Source organism: Sciurus vulgaris, assembly GCF_902686455.1.
Source record: "Sciurus vulgaris genome assembly, chromosome: 18".
In the NCBI taxonomy this organism is placed as follows: domain Eukaryota; kingdom Metazoa; phylum Chordata; class Mammalia; order Rodentia; family Sciuridae; genus Sciurus; species Sciurus vulgaris.
The window spans coordinates 1,137,744-1,157,902 of NC_136479.1; the positions used below are offsets into that span (position 1 = coordinate 1,137,744).

At 58.4% G+C, this 20,159-nt stretch overlaps 3 protein-coding genes across 4 annotated transcripts; 1 reads left to right on the forward strand and 2 right to left on the reverse strand.

The window, feature by feature from the left end:
* Positions 1-3,859: 3,859 nt before the first annotated feature.
* UQCC4 (ubiquinol-cytochrome c reductase complex assembly factor 4) lies at positions 3,860-4,554 on the reverse strand (the record flags this gene model as incomplete). Its single annotated transcript, XM_079121840.1, has 2 exons — positions 3,860-4,315; positions 4,400-4,554. 2 exons carry the CDS (start codon positions 4,552-4,554, stop codon positions 3,937-3,939), a joined length of 534 nt encoding a protein of 177 aa, XP_078977966.1. The 3' UTR covers positions 3,860-3,936.
* Positions 4,555-7,402: 2,848 nt separating this feature from the next.
* PERCC1 (proline and glutamate rich with coiled coil 1) lies at positions 7,403-12,297 on the forward strand. 2 transcript variants are annotated; one of them, XM_079120463.1, is made up of 2 exons: positions 7,403-7,502; positions 10,986-12,297. In XM_079120463.1, exon 2 carries the CDS (start codon positions 11,035-11,037, stop codon positions 11,830-11,832), a length of 798 nt encoding a protein of 265 aa, XP_078976589.1. In that variant the 5' UTR covers positions 7,403-7,502; positions 10,986-11,034; the 3' UTR covers positions 11,833-12,297. The 2 variants fall into 2 exon arrangements, with proteins under 2 accessions (XP_078976589.1, XP_078976590.1); XM_079120464.1 differs by lacking the exon at positions 7,403-7,502 and adding an exon at positions 8,952-10,049.
* Positions 12,298-12,336: 39 nt separating this feature from the next.
* On the reverse strand, positions 12,337-20,125 carry CCDC154 (coiled-coil domain containing 154; the record flags this gene model as incomplete). Its single annotated transcript, XM_079120530.1, has 17 exons — positions 12,337-12,962; positions 13,076-13,263; positions 13,490-13,576; positions 13,718-13,835; positions 14,134-14,210; positions 14,372-14,491; positions 15,450-15,587; positions 15,684-15,810; positions 16,101-16,225; positions 16,300-16,428; positions 16,500-16,601; positions 17,952-18,075; positions 18,380-18,475; positions 18,766-18,812; positions 18,976-19,165; positions 19,245-19,593; positions 20,056-20,125. The coding sequence occupies 17 exons, from the start codon at positions 20,123-20,125 to the stop codon at positions 12,839-12,841; spliced, it is 2,211 nt and encodes a 736-aa protein (XP_078976656.1). The 3' UTR covers positions 12,337-12,838.
* Positions 20,126-20,159: the final 34 nt, after the last annotated feature.

Consider the following 20,159-nt stretch of genomic DNA (forward strand, 5'->3'; position numbering starts at 1 on the left):
GCCAGATGGGTCCTGACTTTGTCTTTGAGCGGCAACCTTTAATTCGGGAAAGGAAATAGCTAGAGGGCAAAGGATCCTGATCCTCTGGAAACTAACGTACTCCATTCTCTGAACAGCAATCTAAATGTAAACATCAGAATCAGGCGGTGAATGACGTACAAATATAATTTGTCCAAGTATGTAAAGTTATTTTTGAAGTGCTAATAGCACAGCAAATTAAAATTTATCACTTGCTGGTAACATGACTTTTTTATATGTTCACTCTTCTAAATGAATTATTACCTCTTCTAACTTTTAAGTTTAGGGCTGGGGATATAGCTCAGTTGGTAGTAGTGCTTACCTTTCATACACAAGGCCCTGGGTTCAATTTCCAGCACGACATAAAGTTTGATCTTGAAATTAAGTAATTAAAAATAATCAAGAACATATGTTAAAAGCAAACCAAGGCAGGGCGTAGTAGTGCTCCCCCGTAATCCCAGCAGCTTGGGAGGTTGAGGCAGGAGGATCCAGAGTTCGAAGCCATCCTCAGCAATTTAGCAAGGCCCTTATATTTTATTTAGAGACCCCGTTTCTAAATAAGAATTTAAAAAAAAAATTTTTTTTTTTTTTTAAAGTGCTGGGGATGTGGCTCAGTGGTTAAGTGTCCCTCGGTTCAATCCTCCATACAAAAAAATAAATAAATAAATAAAATAAAAAGGCAAATGAAACAGAAGGCCCATGGATTCCTCAGAGAAACATCTTGCACACTGCGAGGGTGCACGGATGAAAACGTCTAGGGTAACCCCAGCCCTCCACCTTAGAAGCCTGGGAAGACAGCCAAACTAGCTAAGAAGCCTCAGCACACACACGGCCAGAAAAGGGAATCTGGGGTGAACAAAGGTTCCTGTTTCTCCTCCTGCAGGAAGACATCTTCCTCGTAGACATCAAAGAAAACTGATAGGCTACAATGACAAAGTATTTTCCATACTTTTGAAGAATTTTCTTTAAAGGTCGGGACAGTGCCATATTTACATAAAGTAACACTAGGGGGTTTTTTTGAGACAGGGTCTCACTAAATTACTAACGCTGGCCTCCAATCTGCAATCCTCCTGCCTCAGCCTCTGGAGTCACTGGGATTACTGATGTGCATCACCACACCCAGCCACCCGGGTTTTTATTATGAATGTAGCATCCCCTTTTGGGGTGGGGGGCAGGAACAGAAGTGAACCTACAGCACTACCAGAATTTTCCAAAATTGCTTATTGCCTAGCAGCTTACACAAAGTGGCCATTTAATCAAACTTCTCTTCCTTGAAAAAAAAACTTTTTCCAGTAATGGGAATGGAACCCGAGGCCCTATGCATGCTAGGCAAGTACTCTACCACTGAGCTACACTCCCAGCCCACCCTTTCTTCAAGTTTCCTCCTCCTTCTGCCCTGCAGCTTAATTCCTGCATCCCTGACACTGCCCTTCCTGCAGGTGCTCACTGGGCACTCAGCTGGGGAGGCCAACCTGACAGTCAACCTTCCTATTCCTCTAGGAAGAATAAAAGTTACAGCCCAGTTGAGGGACTAAGACAAGCATTCTACAAAAATAGCTAAAGAAAAGATTTTAACTAGCTGTGTATCCATCACCCTACTTGGTTGTCACCCTGTGGAAACCCCAGGTGTGAGTCAAGTCTGCCCACTGCCCATAGCTGGACAAGGATCCCCCTTTTGCTTATGACACCATCTGATGTTACTAGTGTAAAGCCAACAGTCTGAACACACTCAGGATCTGCTACATGTGGTGAGTTGTCTCATTAAAAACAGTCCCACAGAGGCCAGGTGTGGTGACGCATACCTGAAACCCCAGCAGCTTGGAAGGCTGAGACAGGAGGATCAAAGTTCAAGGCCAGCCTCCCGAATGTAGTGAGGCCCTAAGCAACTTAGGGTGACCCTGTCTCTAAATAAAATATAAAAAGGGCTGGGGTTCAGTGGTTAAGCATCCCTGGGTTCAAACCCCAGTACCATTAAAAAAAAAAAAAAAAAAAAACACAGGAGCCAGGGTGCAGGTCAGCATACAGCACTTGCCCAGCATGCTCAAGGGCCTGGGCTCCATTCTCAGCACTGGAAGATAAAAGGAATTTTTAAAAAGACCACAACCCACTGCATCTTTGAAAAATAGTATTTATATATTTGCACAAAAAGCTAAATGATGAGGTGTTCAAAGTGGTTACATCTGGTGCTTCTGGTTCTCTTTAGCTTAGTAATCTTTCCTAGAAAAAAATATATTGCTTTGTTATATGAAAATTACTTTTAGCCAGGTGTGGTGGTACAAACCATAACCCAGCTACTCAGAAGGCTGAGGTAGGAGGATCCCAAGTTCAGGATCAGCCCGGGCAACTAATAAGATCCTGTTCAAATTAAAAATAAAAAAGGATGGGAGTGTAGCTCTGTCATAGAGTGCTGGTCTGGCCTGCACAAGGCCCCAGGTTCAATCTCCAGCACTACAAAAGAAAACAAAAACAAACACAAAACCTTTTTATTAACACGAAAGTTCCAACTGCCCATAACCCAACCCCCATACCCAGGAGGTAGTCAGAGTAAAAGACAGAGTTCTGGTTTGAATGACTGCTACTCAAAATAAAATGCTCACAACCAAATAGGTCACAACCACCCCAAGGCAGAGACCTTCGCCCCCACTGGGACCAGGCCAGAGGAGCTAAGCCTAGGCAGTCTTTCTGACCTCAGGCCCAGTCCTTCAAGGACAAGCATGCTGGTATACACACCCCACTTCCCTGGTAGTCTATGAAGGTCCCAGATCCTTAGCACACTTGTGCAAAGAGGCCCTTGTGAGAAGGTATATGCTGCCACACCTAATGGCCAAAAACCTGTTTTTCCAACATATGCATCCAGGGGAAAAAAAAAAAAAAAAAAAGCACCTTTAGCATCACACATGATAATAAAGCCTTCCACCAAAAGTTCAAGTAAAATGAAAGCTTCTGTTTATACACTTTGCATTTAATTCAAATTAAGCAAGTTTCTCCTTATGTCAAATTTGGAAAATATATTTGGGAACCCAAAATAGTACCTGTAATTTATGAAAAGAAATACTTATTAGTTGTATTCTACAACCAGAAAGTTGTTGACATGTTAAAAATAAAGTTCTGCAAAGCCAGGTGCCGCTAGTGCACGCCTAATTCCGGCGATTTCAGAGGTTGAAGCAAGAGTATCACAAGTTTGAAGCCAGCCTCAGCAACTGAGAGAGACCGGTCTCAAATAAATGGCTGAGGGCCCCTGGGTTCAATCCCCAGTACCACAATGAACAAACTAGGTTGTTTTTAAAAAGGTGGTTGTTGAGGCTGGGGATGTGGCTCAGTGGTAGACCGCTTACCTTGCATATGTGAGGCACTGGGTTCAATCCTCAGCACCACATAAAAATAAGTAAAGATATTGTATCCATTTACAAGTTAAAAAATTTGTTTAAAAAAAGGAGGTTGTTGGCCTATTAAGATACCTTTTCAACAAAATGTAACGAAAGGAAAAACCACCCAAATCACCTGAGTGTTATTGTATTAAAATGTATTTTCAATTTGTTAGTGTGAAAAACTAACATCAACATGTTATGTGCACACAGCACAGCACATTCTAACACTTGTGTCAGTTATTGTTTCAGAAAGCAAATGATCCGTAAATAACACCGGGTTACAAGTACCCGCCGAACTGCTTCCGAAACGTGATCGGACTGCACAGACATCACGGATCCAGCGGCACGCAGTGCAGCCAACACCTTCCCCATGCGTCTGAAGTCTTGGATGCTATCACCGGGCGTCGGTGTTGGGCAGGAAGCAGGTTCCTGCTGACCTTCCGCTGCCTGCACGCGTCAGCACCAAGAGCGCCCGAGTCCCACGCACGCCGGGACCGAAACCTCCTCCGAGGCATCTGGCGCCCGAGGGAGGCTGCGCGCTCTCGTCCAGCTAGCCCCAGCCGGCACCCGAGGTTCCCGCCCCGTAGGCGGCCCGCGCCCCGGGCTCCTCGGGGGCGTCGGTGGGCTCTTCTTCCAGCACGCGTCTCAACCACTGATCCGCGCCGCTCTCCTGCCTCAGGAAGCACCAGATGACCACAGCCATGAGGGAGAGGCTGAGGGGCAGCACCTTCCACCAAGGCCGCTGCTGCTCCTTCCCCAGGGACTGCTCCACAGTCCAGCGGGACGGGTTGGCTTTGCTGGAGGAAAACCGAAGGGGGCGGTCGGGGTCCTCCTCCTCCTCGTCCGCGGGCTGGGCCCGAGCCCGGCCAGCCGGCGGCGGGTGTTGACGCCGCGAAGCCCAGACCGCGAGCCTGAGCGCCCGCACAGCCCTGTAAGAGAGTGAGCAGTGAATGGGCCGCCCCGGCCCGGGGCCCGACCCCGGCCCCTGCCCGCAGAGACCGCGCGGCCCTCACCCTCCGGCCGGCGCACAAAGGACGCGGCTCATCGCGACCTCCGCCCCGCGACGCGCCTCTTGCGTCACTTCCTTCGTCCAGGACCGGAAGCCGGCGCCATTCCGGGTCTCACGACTACGGAACGTGTGTCCTGCCGCGCCGCGGAAATGACACATTTCTCTGGGGGCACTTCCGCCCCAGGTCCCGCCCTCTACTGCCGCGCGGCCTGCCGGGAAGTGCAGTTGTCCATCTGGCCTGGGCCGCGGTGCTGGGTCGGGCCACGGTGCTGGGACGGGCCACGGTGCTGGGACCAGCCCTGCACGCACCGACCTCCTACCCGGAGCCTCGCGCCGCCCTCTGGAGTCCGTTCTCCGCATTACTCCTCTTGGCGCACTGCGTCGGGCAGAAGCCATCATCTGCTCTCGAGTGCCGCCACGCACGCTTCAGCCTTTTCAGCTTGGTTTCTTTCACTTAGAAATAGACATTTAAGATTTCTCTCGGGAGCCATAATCTGCTCTGGGGATGCCACAAAATCGGATCCCACAACCACCTGTGACCTGGAGTGTGTGATGTCTTTCTTGTGCCTCCTTCTTGGCGAGAGAAGGACCAGGATCAGGTGTTCCTGGTGGGAGATGCTGTCACATCATTAGGCAGGGGGACGGCCTGGAAGTGTTCTGAGCCAAGGATACATGGGTGTCCCCGCCCCGCTCCAACACCAGGCCCATCCCAGGGTGCGTTCAGAGCTGCTGTGTCAATAGAGGCACCTGTTGCCCACTCCGTGGGCCCGCCCCACCTGTTCCACCCCAGAGCCCCACCAGAATCACAGGCACACCAACCTCCCATGCACGGACCTGGGAGCACCCAGTGTGTATGGGAGGAGGGCGATCGAAGTGTAGATATAGCCCAGAGTTTCCTGGAGGAAGAGATCAGGGGTCTGGAGGCTTGGATGGATCTGCAGAAGGGCTGCCAACTCAGACTAGTGGTTTCAGGTTGAGATGCTTCATGGCAGCTAGGCACAGGGCTTGGATCAGGAGGTAGGGCAGGGGCTAGAGCTTCACCCCAAACATGACAGAGTACCCATCTCAGTCTTGATGACTGTCATAGATCAAGAACAGAAATGAGACCCTCGGAGGGTAACGTGATCCTCTGAGCCTCCTTGAGCTTCCTCAGCTCTAGTTGGGTGTCACACACTCAGGCTACTGCTGAGACTGGAAAATGCTGTATGGAGCCTGCAGTTCCCCCTCGGAAAACAAGAATATGACCTTTTTTGAAAACAGGGTCTTTGCAGATGTTAGTTAAACAAAGTCATGCTGCATCAGGGTAGGCTAATCCAGTTACATATGTCCTCATAAGAAAAGAAGACAGATGTACAGAAGGGCGAAGGTCGTACGACCACAGAGGCTGAGGTTGGAATGGTGTGTCTGCCAGCCAAGACTGCACTGACAGAGGCATGTGACCTGGCACAGTCTCTCCAGTTGTCACTGGGAGCAGCCCTGGTTTTGGACTTCTGGTCTCCAAGGCTGTGAGGTGAAGAAGCCCTGTTGTTTTGTTTGTCGTGTGGTTTGAGGTGCAACCCAGTACCTCACACATGCTAGGTAAGTGCTCTACCTCTGAGTCACTTCCCCAGCCCTTTTTTAAAAATTTGAGGCAGGGTTTCACTACATTGTCCTGGCTGGCTTTGAACTTGCAGCCCTCCTGCGCCAGCCTCCCAAGCAGGGATCACAGATGTGCGTCCTGTGCTGGGCTCCTCTAGTGCCCTCCGTAGCATCGACCTACTCCTGACAGCATCCAACCCAGGGCCTGCAGCCGATAGTCTCCCCTGACCCCTGCAGTCCTTCCTCTTGTCCTGCTGCTGAGGGGCCTGGGCTTCGAGGCATGTTGGTTCCCAGCGGCCTGGCTGGGAACTCTGAGAGGAAAAGGCCCAGCCCTGAGTCACCCTCCCCTCCCCGTGACATAAACCAACACCTCAGCCTTCATTATCTCAAAGCACACAGAGAAATTTCACGGGAGGCCTAATGTCCCACTAATGGGGGGCGGAGGCTACAGCCCTTGTGTGCTTAATGACGAGGTAATTTATTGTAGCGCCACTTGAGAGCTGACATATTGGAGCTATTGATTTTCCTGGGAAGATCAATATGGGGTGCCTGGGGACAGGCAGAGCTTGCCTCTGGAAGGGCAGAGCTGTTCTCCCAGGGCCTGAGACCTGACAACAGGGTGGGGTGGGGGCTGGTGGGGGCAGTGGGCCCAGAGCTCTGCAGGGCCCAGCACTATCCATAGAGAGAGCCAGGCAGATGCTGGGACATATGCTCAGGCCCCAGCTTCGTCTAGGGGCCTGGATGGGTGGGAGGGGGCTTGGGACACAAAGCTGCTTGGCCTTGGACTGGCTACCCACCCAACACTGGCCAGACATGTGCAGGCAATGACCACTGGCAAGTATGGCTTTCCACTGACCCAAGAGTCCCTGTCAGGCTATCCCCCACTGACCTGGCCTAACGGAAAACAAAAGCCAGAGCTGGCCACTGTGAACTTGGCTCAAAGCTCAGGTGAGGTGAGGAAGGGACGACTTGCTGACCCCACGCTGGATCCCAGAACTGCACTTACGTTGCCTCCATCCTCACGCCTCAGCCCACCCTGTGGGGCGTGGTGCCTGCCTCCCTGGTCTCAGGTGCCGTCCGGAAGCCTTGCCAAGCTCCCCTTCCCAATCTCCTGCCCCTGCTGCTCCAGCGACTGCCCCACTCTAGAAGTTTTCGTCCCAGGCTCTGGTTTCTCCCCGATCTCTTTTCAGGTGGAGAAAAACATCAGGATCATACTAGGACAAGAACAAGGGTCTAACTCTCAGTGGATGACCCTCTCTTGGCAGCACGAATGGACGTCTCTGTACTTGCCACTGCAGGATCCGAACCCGTCACTGCCCCTGTCCTGCTGGCAGATGCCTCAATCAGGATGGGAAAGAAGAGGGGTTGGGGTAAGAGCCAGGCCCTGGGGACGCCACCCATCGTGCCCTCCTCCTGCAGGAGCTGGACAGATCACCTCACGTGGGTGTTCTCTTCAGTGGCAGAGGAAGGGCTGAGGGTCAGCGTTCATGGCCTCACCTGGGACTTGAGTTCACCTGGGCTCAGTTGGGGTAGGATCCAGACTTCACAGTGGCCACGAGGCCCTGCACATGCACTGCCCACCTCTGGCTGAGGCTGTCCTGTGCTGGAGCCAGTGACAGCTGTGAGGCTTACACACATACAGAGTTCCAGTGTGCTCTGCTGGCCTGGGATGCAGGGGCAGCAGGCCGCACTGCAGAGCCTGTGGGAAAACCTGCTTGCATTTTCCAGCTTCTGAGGCCCCTGCACTCCTCGCTGTGTCGCCCCCACCATCTTCAAAGCCATTAGTGCAGCATCTCCCACTCTGTCTGCCTCTGACCTGCTGCCTCCACTTTACAAGGACCCCATGAACCCCAGGGGCTTCCAGCTCTGCAGCAGCATCTGGGCTCTCCTCAGGCTCTGCCCTCTGTGCATCCCCAAAGCCCCTTCTCTGGTCACAGGTGGGCAGGGCTGTGTGTCTTCCCTCACTGCAGTGCCAGTCTGGGGTCCACACAGGCCAGGGCTGCACTGAGTGAGCCGGTCACCGCCTGCGCTCACAGCGTCTGCATGGCCTCCCCCATCTCCCGGTCAGGGTAGAACACGAAACCCACGGCCACATGCCTCCTGGGTCCTCTGCCAGGTTCCCAAGGTCCCTTGGCTGCCCCTCTGCTGCCTGCCCCACAAGATGGAAGTGGGCAGCACACAGCCTCAGACTATGTCCAGTCCCTTCCCTGCACCAGCCCGTCCTTCCCAGGGCAAGTAGAGGGGTGCTACGGTTCTGAGCAGAAGCAGATGTGCCCCCTCCCCCTGGGTTCAGCTCTGGGGTTCTGGGAAGGTCGGAGCAGGAGCTCCCTGAGCCAGCAAAAGGGCAAGGGGCTGTATGTGGTCAAAGAGCAGGGCCTACCTGCCCCAGCAGCTGGGAACCCCGACCCTGGGCCTCCCGCAGATCGGGGCTGGCAGCTGTGCTGCTCTGGGTCAGCGGGGAGGCTGCTGAGGCAAAGCCACCCGAGAGCCAGGGCAGGGCCAGTGTCTTTGGATCCTGAAGTCTCAAATTGAACAAGCCTGAGGTCAGGCTGGGTGTGGTGGCACATGCCAGTAATTCCAGCAAGTTGGGAGGCTGCGGCAAGAGGATCAGGAGTTCAAGGCCAGCCTCAGCAACTAAGTGATGCCCTAAGAATCTTAGTGAGACCCTGTCTCAAAATAAAAAGGGCTGGGGATGTGGCTCAGTGGCTAAGCACCCTGGGTTGAATCCCAGGTACCAAAAAGAAAAAAGAAAAGCCTCCTGAGGTCAGTCTCTGGAGACAGAGATTCCCAAGCAGTCTGATGCTCAGGACTGAGCCTGGCCAGATGCCCCTAGTCCCAGGACATTGGCCTCACCTGGATGTGGTCTCACCTGGGGCACAGCCTGGGCTGCCTGCCAGGGGTGAGCGAGCAATGAGTTGCGACTGGTTGCTGTGACGATGCCTGAGGTCTCCCTGAACGTCCTGGTGACCTGCCCCTTGCCGTCCCACTCCAGCTCAGACGCAGAGCCTCGCTGCTGTGAGATGCGGCCCTTCCCAAGCACTGTGTGGCTACAGGCCTCCGGAAACCTCCTGCTCTCCGGGTTCAGGAGAGGACTGTGGCAACCAGCAGGGACCCAGCCGCAGGGAAGGCCAGGTCCAGTGTGCTGAGATGGACTTGGGTGGGAGGCAACGTCCCCACCCGGAGGGGGAGCACCTGGCAAGGGTGAGGTTGTGTCCATGTGCTTTCTGGAGATCAAGAGCTGGAGACTCAGAACACCAAGTGTCGTGGGCCTCTGATGGGTGGGACCAGCCCTACCAGCGGCAGTGGGATGTGAGCAGGCTGGAGTTAGAGTCCCTCAACTCCACCCTGAGTGGCTTCAGGCAGGAGGCGTGGGGCCTGGGGAGGGAGATGCCACTTCAGCCTGGCCCCTGAAGCAGCCCAGGGCAGCAGTTGTTTCACTGGGTGATTGCAGCCCTGTGCAGGTGGGAGGGGCAGCCTTGACCAGCGGGGTCTTCATCACAGCCCCATCTGGGCTGGTGGAGACTGGGCACAGCTGCCCAGAACCCTCACCCCCAGTGCAAGGCTGGAGGGGGCTAGGCAGGGGCTCCAGGGGCCATCTACATTAGCCCATCTCAGTGACCCTGTAGCCTCTGCCTTCCGCTGGCCCAGGGCCCTGCTGCCAGAGCAGCACTGTTTGTGCAGCACGCTGCAGAGGCAGGATGTCCTCCAGAGAGGCCTACTCCAGAACTCAAAATAGCATGAAATTTAATTTTCCGCCTATTTGACAAGGCTTGGACTAGGCCCAATCAGCAGCAGAGATAAGGGTCCTCGGGTCCAGGGTGTGGGCCAGCTGGGCCTGTGGCAAACACTCCACGGTCCCCCGGCAGGATGCATACAGGTGAGGCTGGTCTTCGGACGCTCCCCCCGCAGGGCCCTGGTTGCCGGGCGCTAAAGCAAACGGGCTCTATTTGTCCAGTCTGCAATGACAATGCTGTTGCCAAATATTTGCCAGCCTCAGGCGGCTGCGGAGCCCAGCTATAAATGCTTGCATCCAGGTGGAGGTGGGACTGCCGAGCAGGAGGTGCAGCAGAGGCCAGGTAGGAGCCAGGGCCTGGTGGTGAGTGGGGAGGGCCGGGGGCGCCCAGCACTAGGGGCTGCGACTCATGGGTCTTCCTCCCACGTCCTCTGCAGGGACCCCTCTCCCTCTGGGAAGGTACAAAGCCATCCTCAGAGGCCTGTTTTAGGGCCACTGGACACCCCAACAGCAGAGGGCCCTGCACCTTGAGCAAGGAGGTCCCTCAGTGGCTTCCAGGTAGAGGAGGCAGGGGGCCCCACACAGCTACCTCTGCTTCCCCTGACCCTGAGCAGTGCCTGTCCAAGGGCCTTGACCACCCACACCAAGCCCCTCAGAGAGGGTTTGTTTCTTGATGAGCTGGGACCTGGGCTTCCCAGGGTGCGGCTCCACATTCTTTCTCCCTCCCACTGGGGGAACCCACCTGCCTTCCCACAGGGACAGGTATCTGGACCCCACTTCTCCCAGATTCTTCCACATTGTCCCCCTCAACAGGAGGAACCTTGGTCAGGTCCACCCAGGTGTCTGTTATCTCAACGGGAGTCAGTTGGAAGCTGGGTTTCTGGCTGCCACTGGATGCAGTGCACTGGGCTGGGCCCTCATGGCCCCCAAACACCTCATGACAACTGCAAGGGTTTGGGAGCCCTGGGCAAGGCCGACCCCTGGGACCTCTCTTCCTCTGCCCTCCCTGGCCCAGGGTGGCCATGATCTCAGTGATCGCAGCGGCTCCGTCCCCCATCCACACAGCCCCACCCTACCAGACAGCTCTAATTGCTCCTGCCAGTGGCCAGCCGCACTCCTGGCCCATGCCCCTCACACCCGCCCTCCTCAGTCTCTGCCCACTCGCCCCTGCTGAGCGGGTCAGGGAAGCCTGGGTCTCTGGGAGGGAGGAGCGGGAGTGCACTGGGGTGTAATGTGGGCTGACCCTGACTGCTCACCTGCCCTCCACCTCCCTCCCCAGCCCCACCTGCAGCTCCAGAGGCCCCAGAAGCCCAGGTGGCTGAAAGGACATGGCTGCTGGTGTGATCCGGCCTCTCTATGGCTTCCGACTGCCCCTGCAGTCCCACCAGCCCTTCCTGCCCTCAGACCAGGAGCCCCTTGAAACTTCGGAGGAGGAGGAGCAAGAGGAGGAGGAGGAGGAGGACAATTATGATGGGGAGCCCAAGGAGCTGGAGGGTGAGGGGACCCCTCAGCACTCAGGGGTGGCTCCCCAGGGTCCCAGCAGCCCAGAGACTCCACTGCGGCTGCTGCGCTTCTCAGAGCTCATCAGTGGTGACATCCAGCGGTACTTTGGTCGAAAGGACAAGGCACAGGACCCAGATGTCTGTGACATCTATGAGGATGGCCACCTGGCGAGCCACTCAGCCCGGGAGCTGTACTATGCTGACCTGGTGCATCTGGCTCAGGGCAGGGTCCCAGAGGATGAGGAGGCCACTGAGCCTGGGCTCCACATGCCCAGGGAATCTGAGGGGCAGGCATGCAGATCAAGCCTTAGCGAGGACCGGATGCTGCCCCTGGGACCCCTGGCTGAGCTCTTTGACTACGGGCTGCGGCAGTTCCTGGGGCCCAGGGCATCAGCTGGCCACAGACTGAAGCTGGAGCAGAAATACAGCCACATCACCCCCATGACCCAGAGGAAGCTGCCACCGTCCTTCTGGAAGGAACCGGCGCCCAGTGCCCTGGGCCTTCTCCACCCTGGCACACCAGACTTCAGCGACTTGCTGGCCAGCTGGTCATCTGAGGCTGGCCCTGAGCTGCAGGGTGGGGGTGCTCAGGCGTTGGGGGGGACACAGCTGACTGAAGCCTAGAGAGTGGGCAAGGTCAGGACTGTGCTGGGGGCAGCAGAGCCTCCTCCTCCCCGCTGCTCCCTGGGGTCCCTCCTTCCAGGCAGCCACAACCTGGTTGCCCATCTCAGGCAAGGCCTTTCCAGGCCCTGAGGAGGGTCTGCTCTTGTCCTGAGGCCTATGGCTGCTACTGCCAGGGTCGCCAGGGCTGGCAAGGGTGCAGGACTAGTGGGGGTGTCCAGATTTAACCAGCCCCTGGCCTCAGCCCCCAGAAACACCTGACTGTGCACGGGGGCCCTCAGGGCTGTGTCCACAGAAGGGAGAGCCTGGTCAGGAGCTGTGGTTCCCTGAAGCCGTGGGCTAGGGGTGCCTACACACATCCCCTCTAGGGAGACCAGTCACTGCCAGGCCATCCCGAGACTCCTGTCAGTGGTAAGGGCCAGCCCTCCCAGCAGCCCCACGGGGCCAGAGCTGATGGTCCCTGGTGTAACCCTCCTGGCATAGGCAGGCGGCAGGGCCAGGGACTCAGGATGAGCCCGAGTGTTCTTGGAGAGGCAGGAAGAGGGGCCTGACTATGTGAGCAAACATGGCTGTTTACTCCCCGGATTAGTGCTGAGAAGCTGCTTCCTCTGCCAGCACTCCAGTATGACAGGTCAGCTGGGCAGGGCTGGGCCCAACCTGAGATGGGTCGGGCCACTGGTCTGCAGCCCAGTGTGCTCACTCCTCATGTACTGTGTGGGTGGTTTGTGTGGATAGTTCATGTGGGTCCTGGCAGCAGTGGGCCTGCTTACTCCTGTGCAGAGCCTGGCCAAGCCCCTTTCTCCTTGGGGCAGGGGCTTCCCGAGCTGTGGAGGAAAGTGACTGGGCAGGACAGGAAGGGCCCTGGGGATCAAGGAACTGGGTCTCTGGGTCTTGGTCCCTCCCACTGCCCAACCTGTGTGTGTCAGTCCCACAGACCCCTTGGGGACTGGGTTGTCACTGGGTTGTCAGGGTATAACAACAGCTCTGACGGGTACAAGAGCTAGCACATTTATTTCTGGGAAAGGGACAAGGACGTGTGCCGGGGTGTGGGCTGCTGGTGTGATGTCTTCGAGACCATGCCTTGCCTCTGCGGGGCCACCAGGTTCATGAGGATGGTCTTCCACTGCAGCCACCTGCCCAGGGACATGGCTCATGGCCTCCCACCACCCACCTCCCCATGGGGACCTCCCTGTCCTACCCTGGGCCTGGAGCCCTGGAGGAGGCTGCTGGGCTCCCTGCTGCCCACCTTACAGTCTGATACACGCCCCAGCAGTTCACGGGGACCAGCTCTCCAGGGGCCACATCCTTGATGAAGAACCGCTGCCTCACCAGGGACATAAGCACCCGCCTGCTGCCCAGCGTCAGGGGCCAGGGGCCCTCCTCACTCCACAGGCGCAGCACGCTCTCCCGCAGGGTTGCAATCTCCTCTGTGCGCTGCAGGACACAGATGTTACCCAGATGCCATGGGGGCAGGACAACTGGAGAACCACAGGAACGTGGGAATGGACCATGGGGGTGGGGCTGCAAGCCCAGGCCAGAGGCCCTTATCGTCGGGGCAACGCTGCTCTTGTGCCAGCTGGGCTGCCTGGCAGACCATAGGGCTGCAGGGAGCCGGGCTTGGGCTCACCCAGCCCTGCAGCCCACCCAGAGTGCCTCTCACCAGCTTGGTCTCTGTATTAAACTTCAGGTTCTGGATGGTCCTGTGGGCCTGGATGCTGTTTTCCAATTTTATCATTTGCTTCTGAAACTAAACATAGTCCCTGTCATGGGCACGATGCAGGTAGCCTTCTGGTGTCCAGCCATCCCCAGGGCCCCCCTTGGAACCCCTGAGCACTGGGAGCTCTGGCAAGTGTCCAGGCATGGTGGTCTCCCCGGGCCCGAGGAGCACCGTGGCCAGCTGGCCCTGGATCTCAGCGATCTTCCGCCCGGGGCTCTCCTCCTTGAGCAGCTGCATGGAGGACAACAGGATGGCCAGCTCCTGCCGCACGGCCCCAACTTGGAACTCTCTGTGGACACCAAGGGCAGCGGTGGAGTGCCCGAATGACTAGGACAGGCACCTCCCCTAGCTGCCATGGGGTAAAGGGAGCTTGAGAGGGCTTGACCTTGCCCCCTGCCAGTGCAGACGGTGGAGGTGCCCGGGGGCGGGGGGGAAGAAGGGGCAGCTACCCCAGAGAGGAGGTGACCCGGAGTGGGGCTGCCCAGGCCAGGAAGGGGACAGGGCTGCCATGGGCACCTGGGGCTTGGTGACTGGTGCAACCTGGATTGGTCAGCAGAGCTTCTGCCCATTTCTCAGGACGCCCTCACCTCGCCCTGCCCTCGGCTGAGATCTTCAGGTCTGTATCGCTCTTGTGGAAGACACACTTGTCTGAGACACCTTCTATCTGAAATGGAGCCAGCAGGGAACCTGGGGTGCCCTAAGCACAGCCAGCTCGGGGAGCCCCACGCCAGACAGGGCCTAGCAAGGCAGGCAGGAGAGGGGAGGGGTGGAAGGAGAAGCCCTCCAACTCCGCAGGCTGGCAGAGCCCAGGCAAGCAAGGCACACCTGCTGTGGGAGGCCGTCCACCTTCTCCTGCACCTCCCTCAGATGAGCTGCAACCGTCTTCTGCCACCGGGCCAGGTCTTCCAGGGACTTCCTCTCCACACCTTCCCACTCGGTCTTCACCTGGGATTCAGACACAGTGAGGGACGGGGCCCCGACAGGAGGACAGACAGACAGATGAGGCTTACTGAAGCTGGACATGGGGAGGCCCCAGGAGGCTGGGGGAGCTCCCACGGGCTGGCATCACCACGTCCACCTCTGACTCTTGAGCAGTCTGCACCCAGGCCTGCTTGCAGCCACCTCAGGGGACAGCCATGCCGGAGAGGGCCATGGGAGCCCCAGAATCCTCTTCAAGTGGGCTGTCAGGCTCAGCAAAGCTGCACACTGAGAAGGTCAACAGCTGACAGGGACAGGGACAAAGAGCAGGCCTGCCACACTGCAGGAGAGGGCCCATCGTGAGCTCTGACCAATGTGTGCCCAGAGGGGCTGAGGGATGCCCTGGGGGAAGCCAGACCCCAGATCAAAGGCTGGACCCTCACGGTCATGGCAGTAGGACTCACAAAAGTCCTCAGCAGGCATGTGGGTAAACAACAGGTGGCCTGTTCACACAAGGGGATGTCACCCAGCCAGTAGGACCCAAGCTATGGCAGGATGGACCATGAGGACCCGGCCCAGTGAGTAGCCAGAAACAGAAGCCATGTGTGTGACTTCACTGACATCAAAGGTCCCGTGGGCAAGTCCACAAGCACAGAAGGTGGATTTAAGGGTACCAGGTCTGGGGGTGTTGGAGACTGCTAATGCGCCTGGGGTTTCCATCTGGGATGATGAAAAAGTTCTAAAATCAATGAGGGCTGCACAGCTCTGAAGGCACTAAACCCACTGAGCTGCACCCCTGGAGAAGGGCCACCTGCATGCAAGGCGCCAGTCGGCAAAGCTGTTGAAAGGAAGGGAAGGAAGGCAGAGCCACAGGTGGCCGCCCCTCCTGTATGTCCCGCCCCCAGGGACAGCCTCAGGGCTGGGCAGCCTTTGGCCGCAGGGCCCAGACCTTCCAGAATGCGCCTTTCTGCCTGTCAGTGCTCACCTCAGACAACTTCAGGCCCAGTGTCTGTTCCTGAAGGTCCAGCCTCCAGCTCACAGCCAGGCAGTGGTCACTCAGGTCCTTCAACTGCCTGGTCAGCTGGGCCACTGACCCCTCCAGAACCTGGCTCTTCTCTCGGAGCTGCAGGGGACAGGAGAAGGTCAGGGAGGCCTCAGATGAATAACCATGGTCGTGTGCAGGGTGTCCGTGCTGCCCCTATCCCTGGGCACCCCTCACCAACTCCAGAGCATCCTGCATCTCCTGCCGGGTCAGTTCGCCAGCCAGCTGCACAGCCTCCAGGTTCTCCTGCACATAGGAGGCCAGCTCCCCAGCCTGGCTCTCCTCCAAGCACACCTTGGCATCCCTGTGGGTTGATGCCACTGGGGTTGTTTCTCAGCTGAGGCCAGGGAGGGGCATGGCTTCTAGTTCTGGAATCTTCCAGGAGAGCCCATGGATCAGAGGACAGGATGTTGTCATGGGTGCCACCAACAGGGTTAGGGGCAGGGGAGGGACAGGGGCCCAGCTAGAGGGTCACTGTTCTGTCCCAGTGCATCAGACAGGGCCTGGTGTGCTGCTTGGGCCTGCCAGGGGAGGTGGTCGACTCCTGGGTGGCCTGCCTGGCCACACAGCTCCCTGTGGCCTGAGGACACCCACCGGGCCTTCTGCTCAGCCAGCAGGATACGGTTCACTGACACCTGGTTCTGCCGCACAAACTTAGTCAGCTGGACCACAGCTGCGTCCAGGCCCCGGCACTGCTCCAGCAGGTGGCCCTCCTCCTCCTGCCATGGGGGAGGTGGCCCTGAGCTGGTGCCTTCCCTGGGTTGCTCTGGCCACGCCCACCCACTAGGCCTACCTGGCGCTGAGCCCCCAGGGCCCGTACTCGCTCCTCCGTCAGCTCCTGCAGCCTCTGCCAGCGGCCCTCCAGCTCCTCCCTCAGGCTGCCCTCTGCCTGCAGCTGTGTGCTCTCGGAGGCCTTCATTCTCTGCAGAGACACCACCGTCTGCCTGGGCCCTGCACATGGGCGAGGGTGCCTAGCCTGGCCCGGGCTCCTACCTGCTCCAGGGCCAGGAAGCTCTTCTGTAGGAAGCTGCACAGCTTGGCCTCTCTCTTCAGGAAGCGGAGGCTCACCTCCTCGCCTAGCTTGGTCACCTGGGCCTAGGGAGAGACCCAGCATCACCTCAGCCTCCCTGCTGGACATCCTGCCCAGACCCAGGTCACACCCCCGTGCTGTCCGTGGGATCTGCAGAACTGGGTCCACTGTACCCTGGGCAGGAAGGAAGGCATGGCAGGCAGGGGCCACTGTTCCCGAGACCAGGCTCAGGGAAGACAAATAGACAGGCCCTGGCCAGAGGTGGCGCTGGGGCAGGGCGGCAGTGCATGTGTGGACAGCCCCCATGTGACGCAGGGCACCCTTCTGCTACACCGAGGGTGTGAATGGGGGTGGAGCCCGCCCAGGCCACACCCCGGTCTCCGGGGCCCAGGCACCTTCTCCACAGCCACAGGGCTCTTCCCCCTTGGCCCCAGATTCTGGCAGGGGCCCCAGGGAAGCCCTCCCTCTGCCTAGGCCCTGTAGGAGGCAAGGCCCAAAGGAGGGTGCCCAAGAGCAAGGGCAGCGGACTTTTCTCATACAGTCAGACAGTAAATGTTTCAGGCTCACAGAGCGTTTGTTGAAGTCTCTCAAGCCTGAGGTTGTAACCTCAAAGTAGCCACCGGCAGTATATAAATATACTTCATTGGTTTTTGTACTGATAAAACTTCATTTACAAAAATAGGCAGTGGGCGTACTTAGTGTGCTGCCCTGGCCTTAGAGTCCTCAGACACCTGGGGTCTTGGAGGAGAAGGGTGCCCAGGAGGGGCAGCTTCTCTGCACACAGAGTGTCAGGAGACCTCAGCCCTCCGCCCTCCCCATGGTGCTAACACATCGGCCTCCCCAGGGCAGTGGAAGGGCCATGTGGGAGCAGTGGGGCAGCCCTGCTTGCCGCCCTGCCTTGGAGGAGCTGGGGTGTGTGGAGCAGACTGCAGTCCTAGGCTCTGTCTGCAGAGCCAAGGAGCCGGCCATTCCTGAGGGTCCTGAGTGGGAGGCAGCATGGGGGCCTGGAATTCTTGACTCCTGCTTCGTGTAGGGGACGGTTGCTGATGGCTGGGAAGGGACTCTGGTCCTGCCGCTCCCCGCCCTGACCCCAGCTGCTACAGCCACTGAGATGCCCACCCCAATGGCCTTTGTGAGGACCTCAAACCTGCACCATCAGCCACCTATGAAGGCTAGCATTTGAAATGTGGTTTGTGAGGCTGAGGAACCGAGTTGTGAATTTTTATAATTACAGCTGGTTTCAACGGGCAGTGCCACTGGCGAAGGTCATCACAGGGGACAGTGCAGGATGAGAGGTCCTCCCCAGGTTCTGTCAGCAGGGAGGAATGAGCCCCCCGTGGCAACGGCATAGGCTGGAGATGCTGGGGTGTTCTGGGGGGACCCTCCCGGGGCCAGGCCTGGCCTCCCTGTGGTACCTGCATCTTGGCCACCTCATGGTCCACTCTCTGGCTGGCGTCCTCTTGGCTCTTCTGCAGTGCGCTGCAGGCTGCCTCCCGGCCCTGTTCCTCTTGCCTCAGCAAGCCAGTTAGCTTTGCCAGCCTAGGGACAGTGGGCACAGCTGCCAGCTCAGCTAGCTAGAGGACTCGACTGGGGAGCCACAGAGGCTGGTGGGGCTGTGGGGCACAGTCTTTCTCAGGCTAGGGCAAAAGGGGGGTGGAAACAGACCTGAGTTCCCAGCAAGGGAGCCAGGGAGGGAGGGGCAGGGCTGCAGGCCCCCATGAGGATCCATGGTGGGTCTGAGGTCCCCAGCATCCAGGGGCTCAGCACTGAGGCAGGGGATGCCCTGCTGGCAGTGCTGGGGGCACAAGATGGGTCTTAGCCAGGCTGGGGAGGTGGCGCCCACCTGAGATTGGCCTCCTGCTGGGCACCCTTCCGCTGCACGTCCTGCAGGGCCTGCCTCCTCCTGACCTGGGACAAGGCCTCCCGGACCTCCACCAGCCTGGCACACAGGAGCGGCTCTGCAGGCCCAGAGCGGCTGGGCAGTCTCGGGGCTGGGGGCCTGGCTGGGGCCCTGCAGTCAGCCCCTGCCTTCTTGGGGGGCTCAGGCTATCCAGGGGTGTTCGGACCTGAGCTTTCTGAGTTGGACCTTGTACTGGTACTGGTTACCCTGACAAGACAGCTTACTGGGGACATGGAATCCTGAGCGAATCCCCAGGGGCCCTGGTGCCAGCCACTGCCTGAGCCCCTTTCTGCCTGCTCAAGCCCGTGCCCCCAGGGGTGTGGGGGTACCTTTTGTCCAGGGCCTGCATCTGATTCTGGTTCTGGGGTCCAGGGAACTGAAAAGCGGAAGGTGTGGGGCTGGGCAGGCTGAAGCACAGGCCCAGGAGGGGTGCCTGGAGCCAGGGCTCAGGGACCAGCCGTGGAGGTAGCGCTGGGCTCAAGATGCCCTGGGAGACAGGGAGGCAGATGGGGCGCACTGCTGCCTCTGCCCCAGCTCACCTCCGGTGCCTCTTTCTCGGGGGCCTGGGCCACCCGCTGCAGCTCCTCCCGCAGCTGCCGGAGCTCTGCGGCCTGCAGCTGCACGTGGGCCCGCAGCTGCAGCAGCTCCCGCAGCAGGCTCAGGGTGGCGTGCTCACAGTGCTCCTTGTACCCCCGCAGGCATGCCACCTCGGCCTGCAGGTCGCCCACCCTGAGGGTCAGAGAGGGCCATCACCAGGGCAGCCTCCGCGGCCCTCCCTGGTCCTCCTACCCTGTGCCGCAGGGCTCACCACTGCTCCAGCCTCTCCCACTGCTTGGAGGCACTTGGCTCCGGGGCACAGGTGCTGGACACCCGGTGGCTGGACTCTGAGTTCTCCCGACTCAAGGGCTCAGGGCTGGTCAGGCCTTCCGCCAGGAGCTCCTCCAGGTCCTCCAGAGTGACAGTGCTCCGTTGAGAGGGGGGCGACACCCCTGACAGGGAGCCGTCAGCTAGCTCTGCAAGGAAGTGCTGTGGGAGCGTGCCCGAGGCACCAGCTCCCACGTGGCAGCCGTGCCCACAGCCGCCCTGAGCTCTGCTTGTCTGCTGTCGGTAGTCACAGCCCAAACCAGGAGGGGCGTGGCTCAGAGAGCTGCAGGAACCTGCCCGAGAGCACGCAAAACTTGGCAGGAGACAGGAGACAGCACCCACCCTGGCCAGCTCCGGTAGCAGCCAAGGGGATTCAGAAGCAAAGCTGTCCTGTGTGGCCCTCCCCTGGACCTTGCTTCTCCCAGCTCCAGGTTCACGTGCCGCATCTGGCTCACCTGACATGGCTTCACCAGCAGTCCCCACCTGCAGATATGATACTGGGCCTAGTGTCCCCGTGTCCGCCCAGAGCTGGACACTAAGCCAGGGCTGCTGGGGACTTAGGGTGCGGTTAGAAGGTTGGGAGGCCTCAGAAGCAGGAGGTCTACGTCGCGATGAGCTGCCCTTACATCCTGCCTTCTTCCCAAAGGATCCCGCAGGAGGCAGGAGCAGCTGGACAAGAGCTATTCTGGAACTTTCCTTTCCTCACCAGAACCTTGTGAGTCATGGACCAACTGCCAGTGGACCTGAGCCCTCACCTGTCCCACCCTGCATGGCCTCCAACTGCCGGCTTCTGGAAGGTTCTGAGGGGCACTGGGCAGCATTCATCTTGCAAAGGGGCATATTCCAGGGGCAGCAGGGA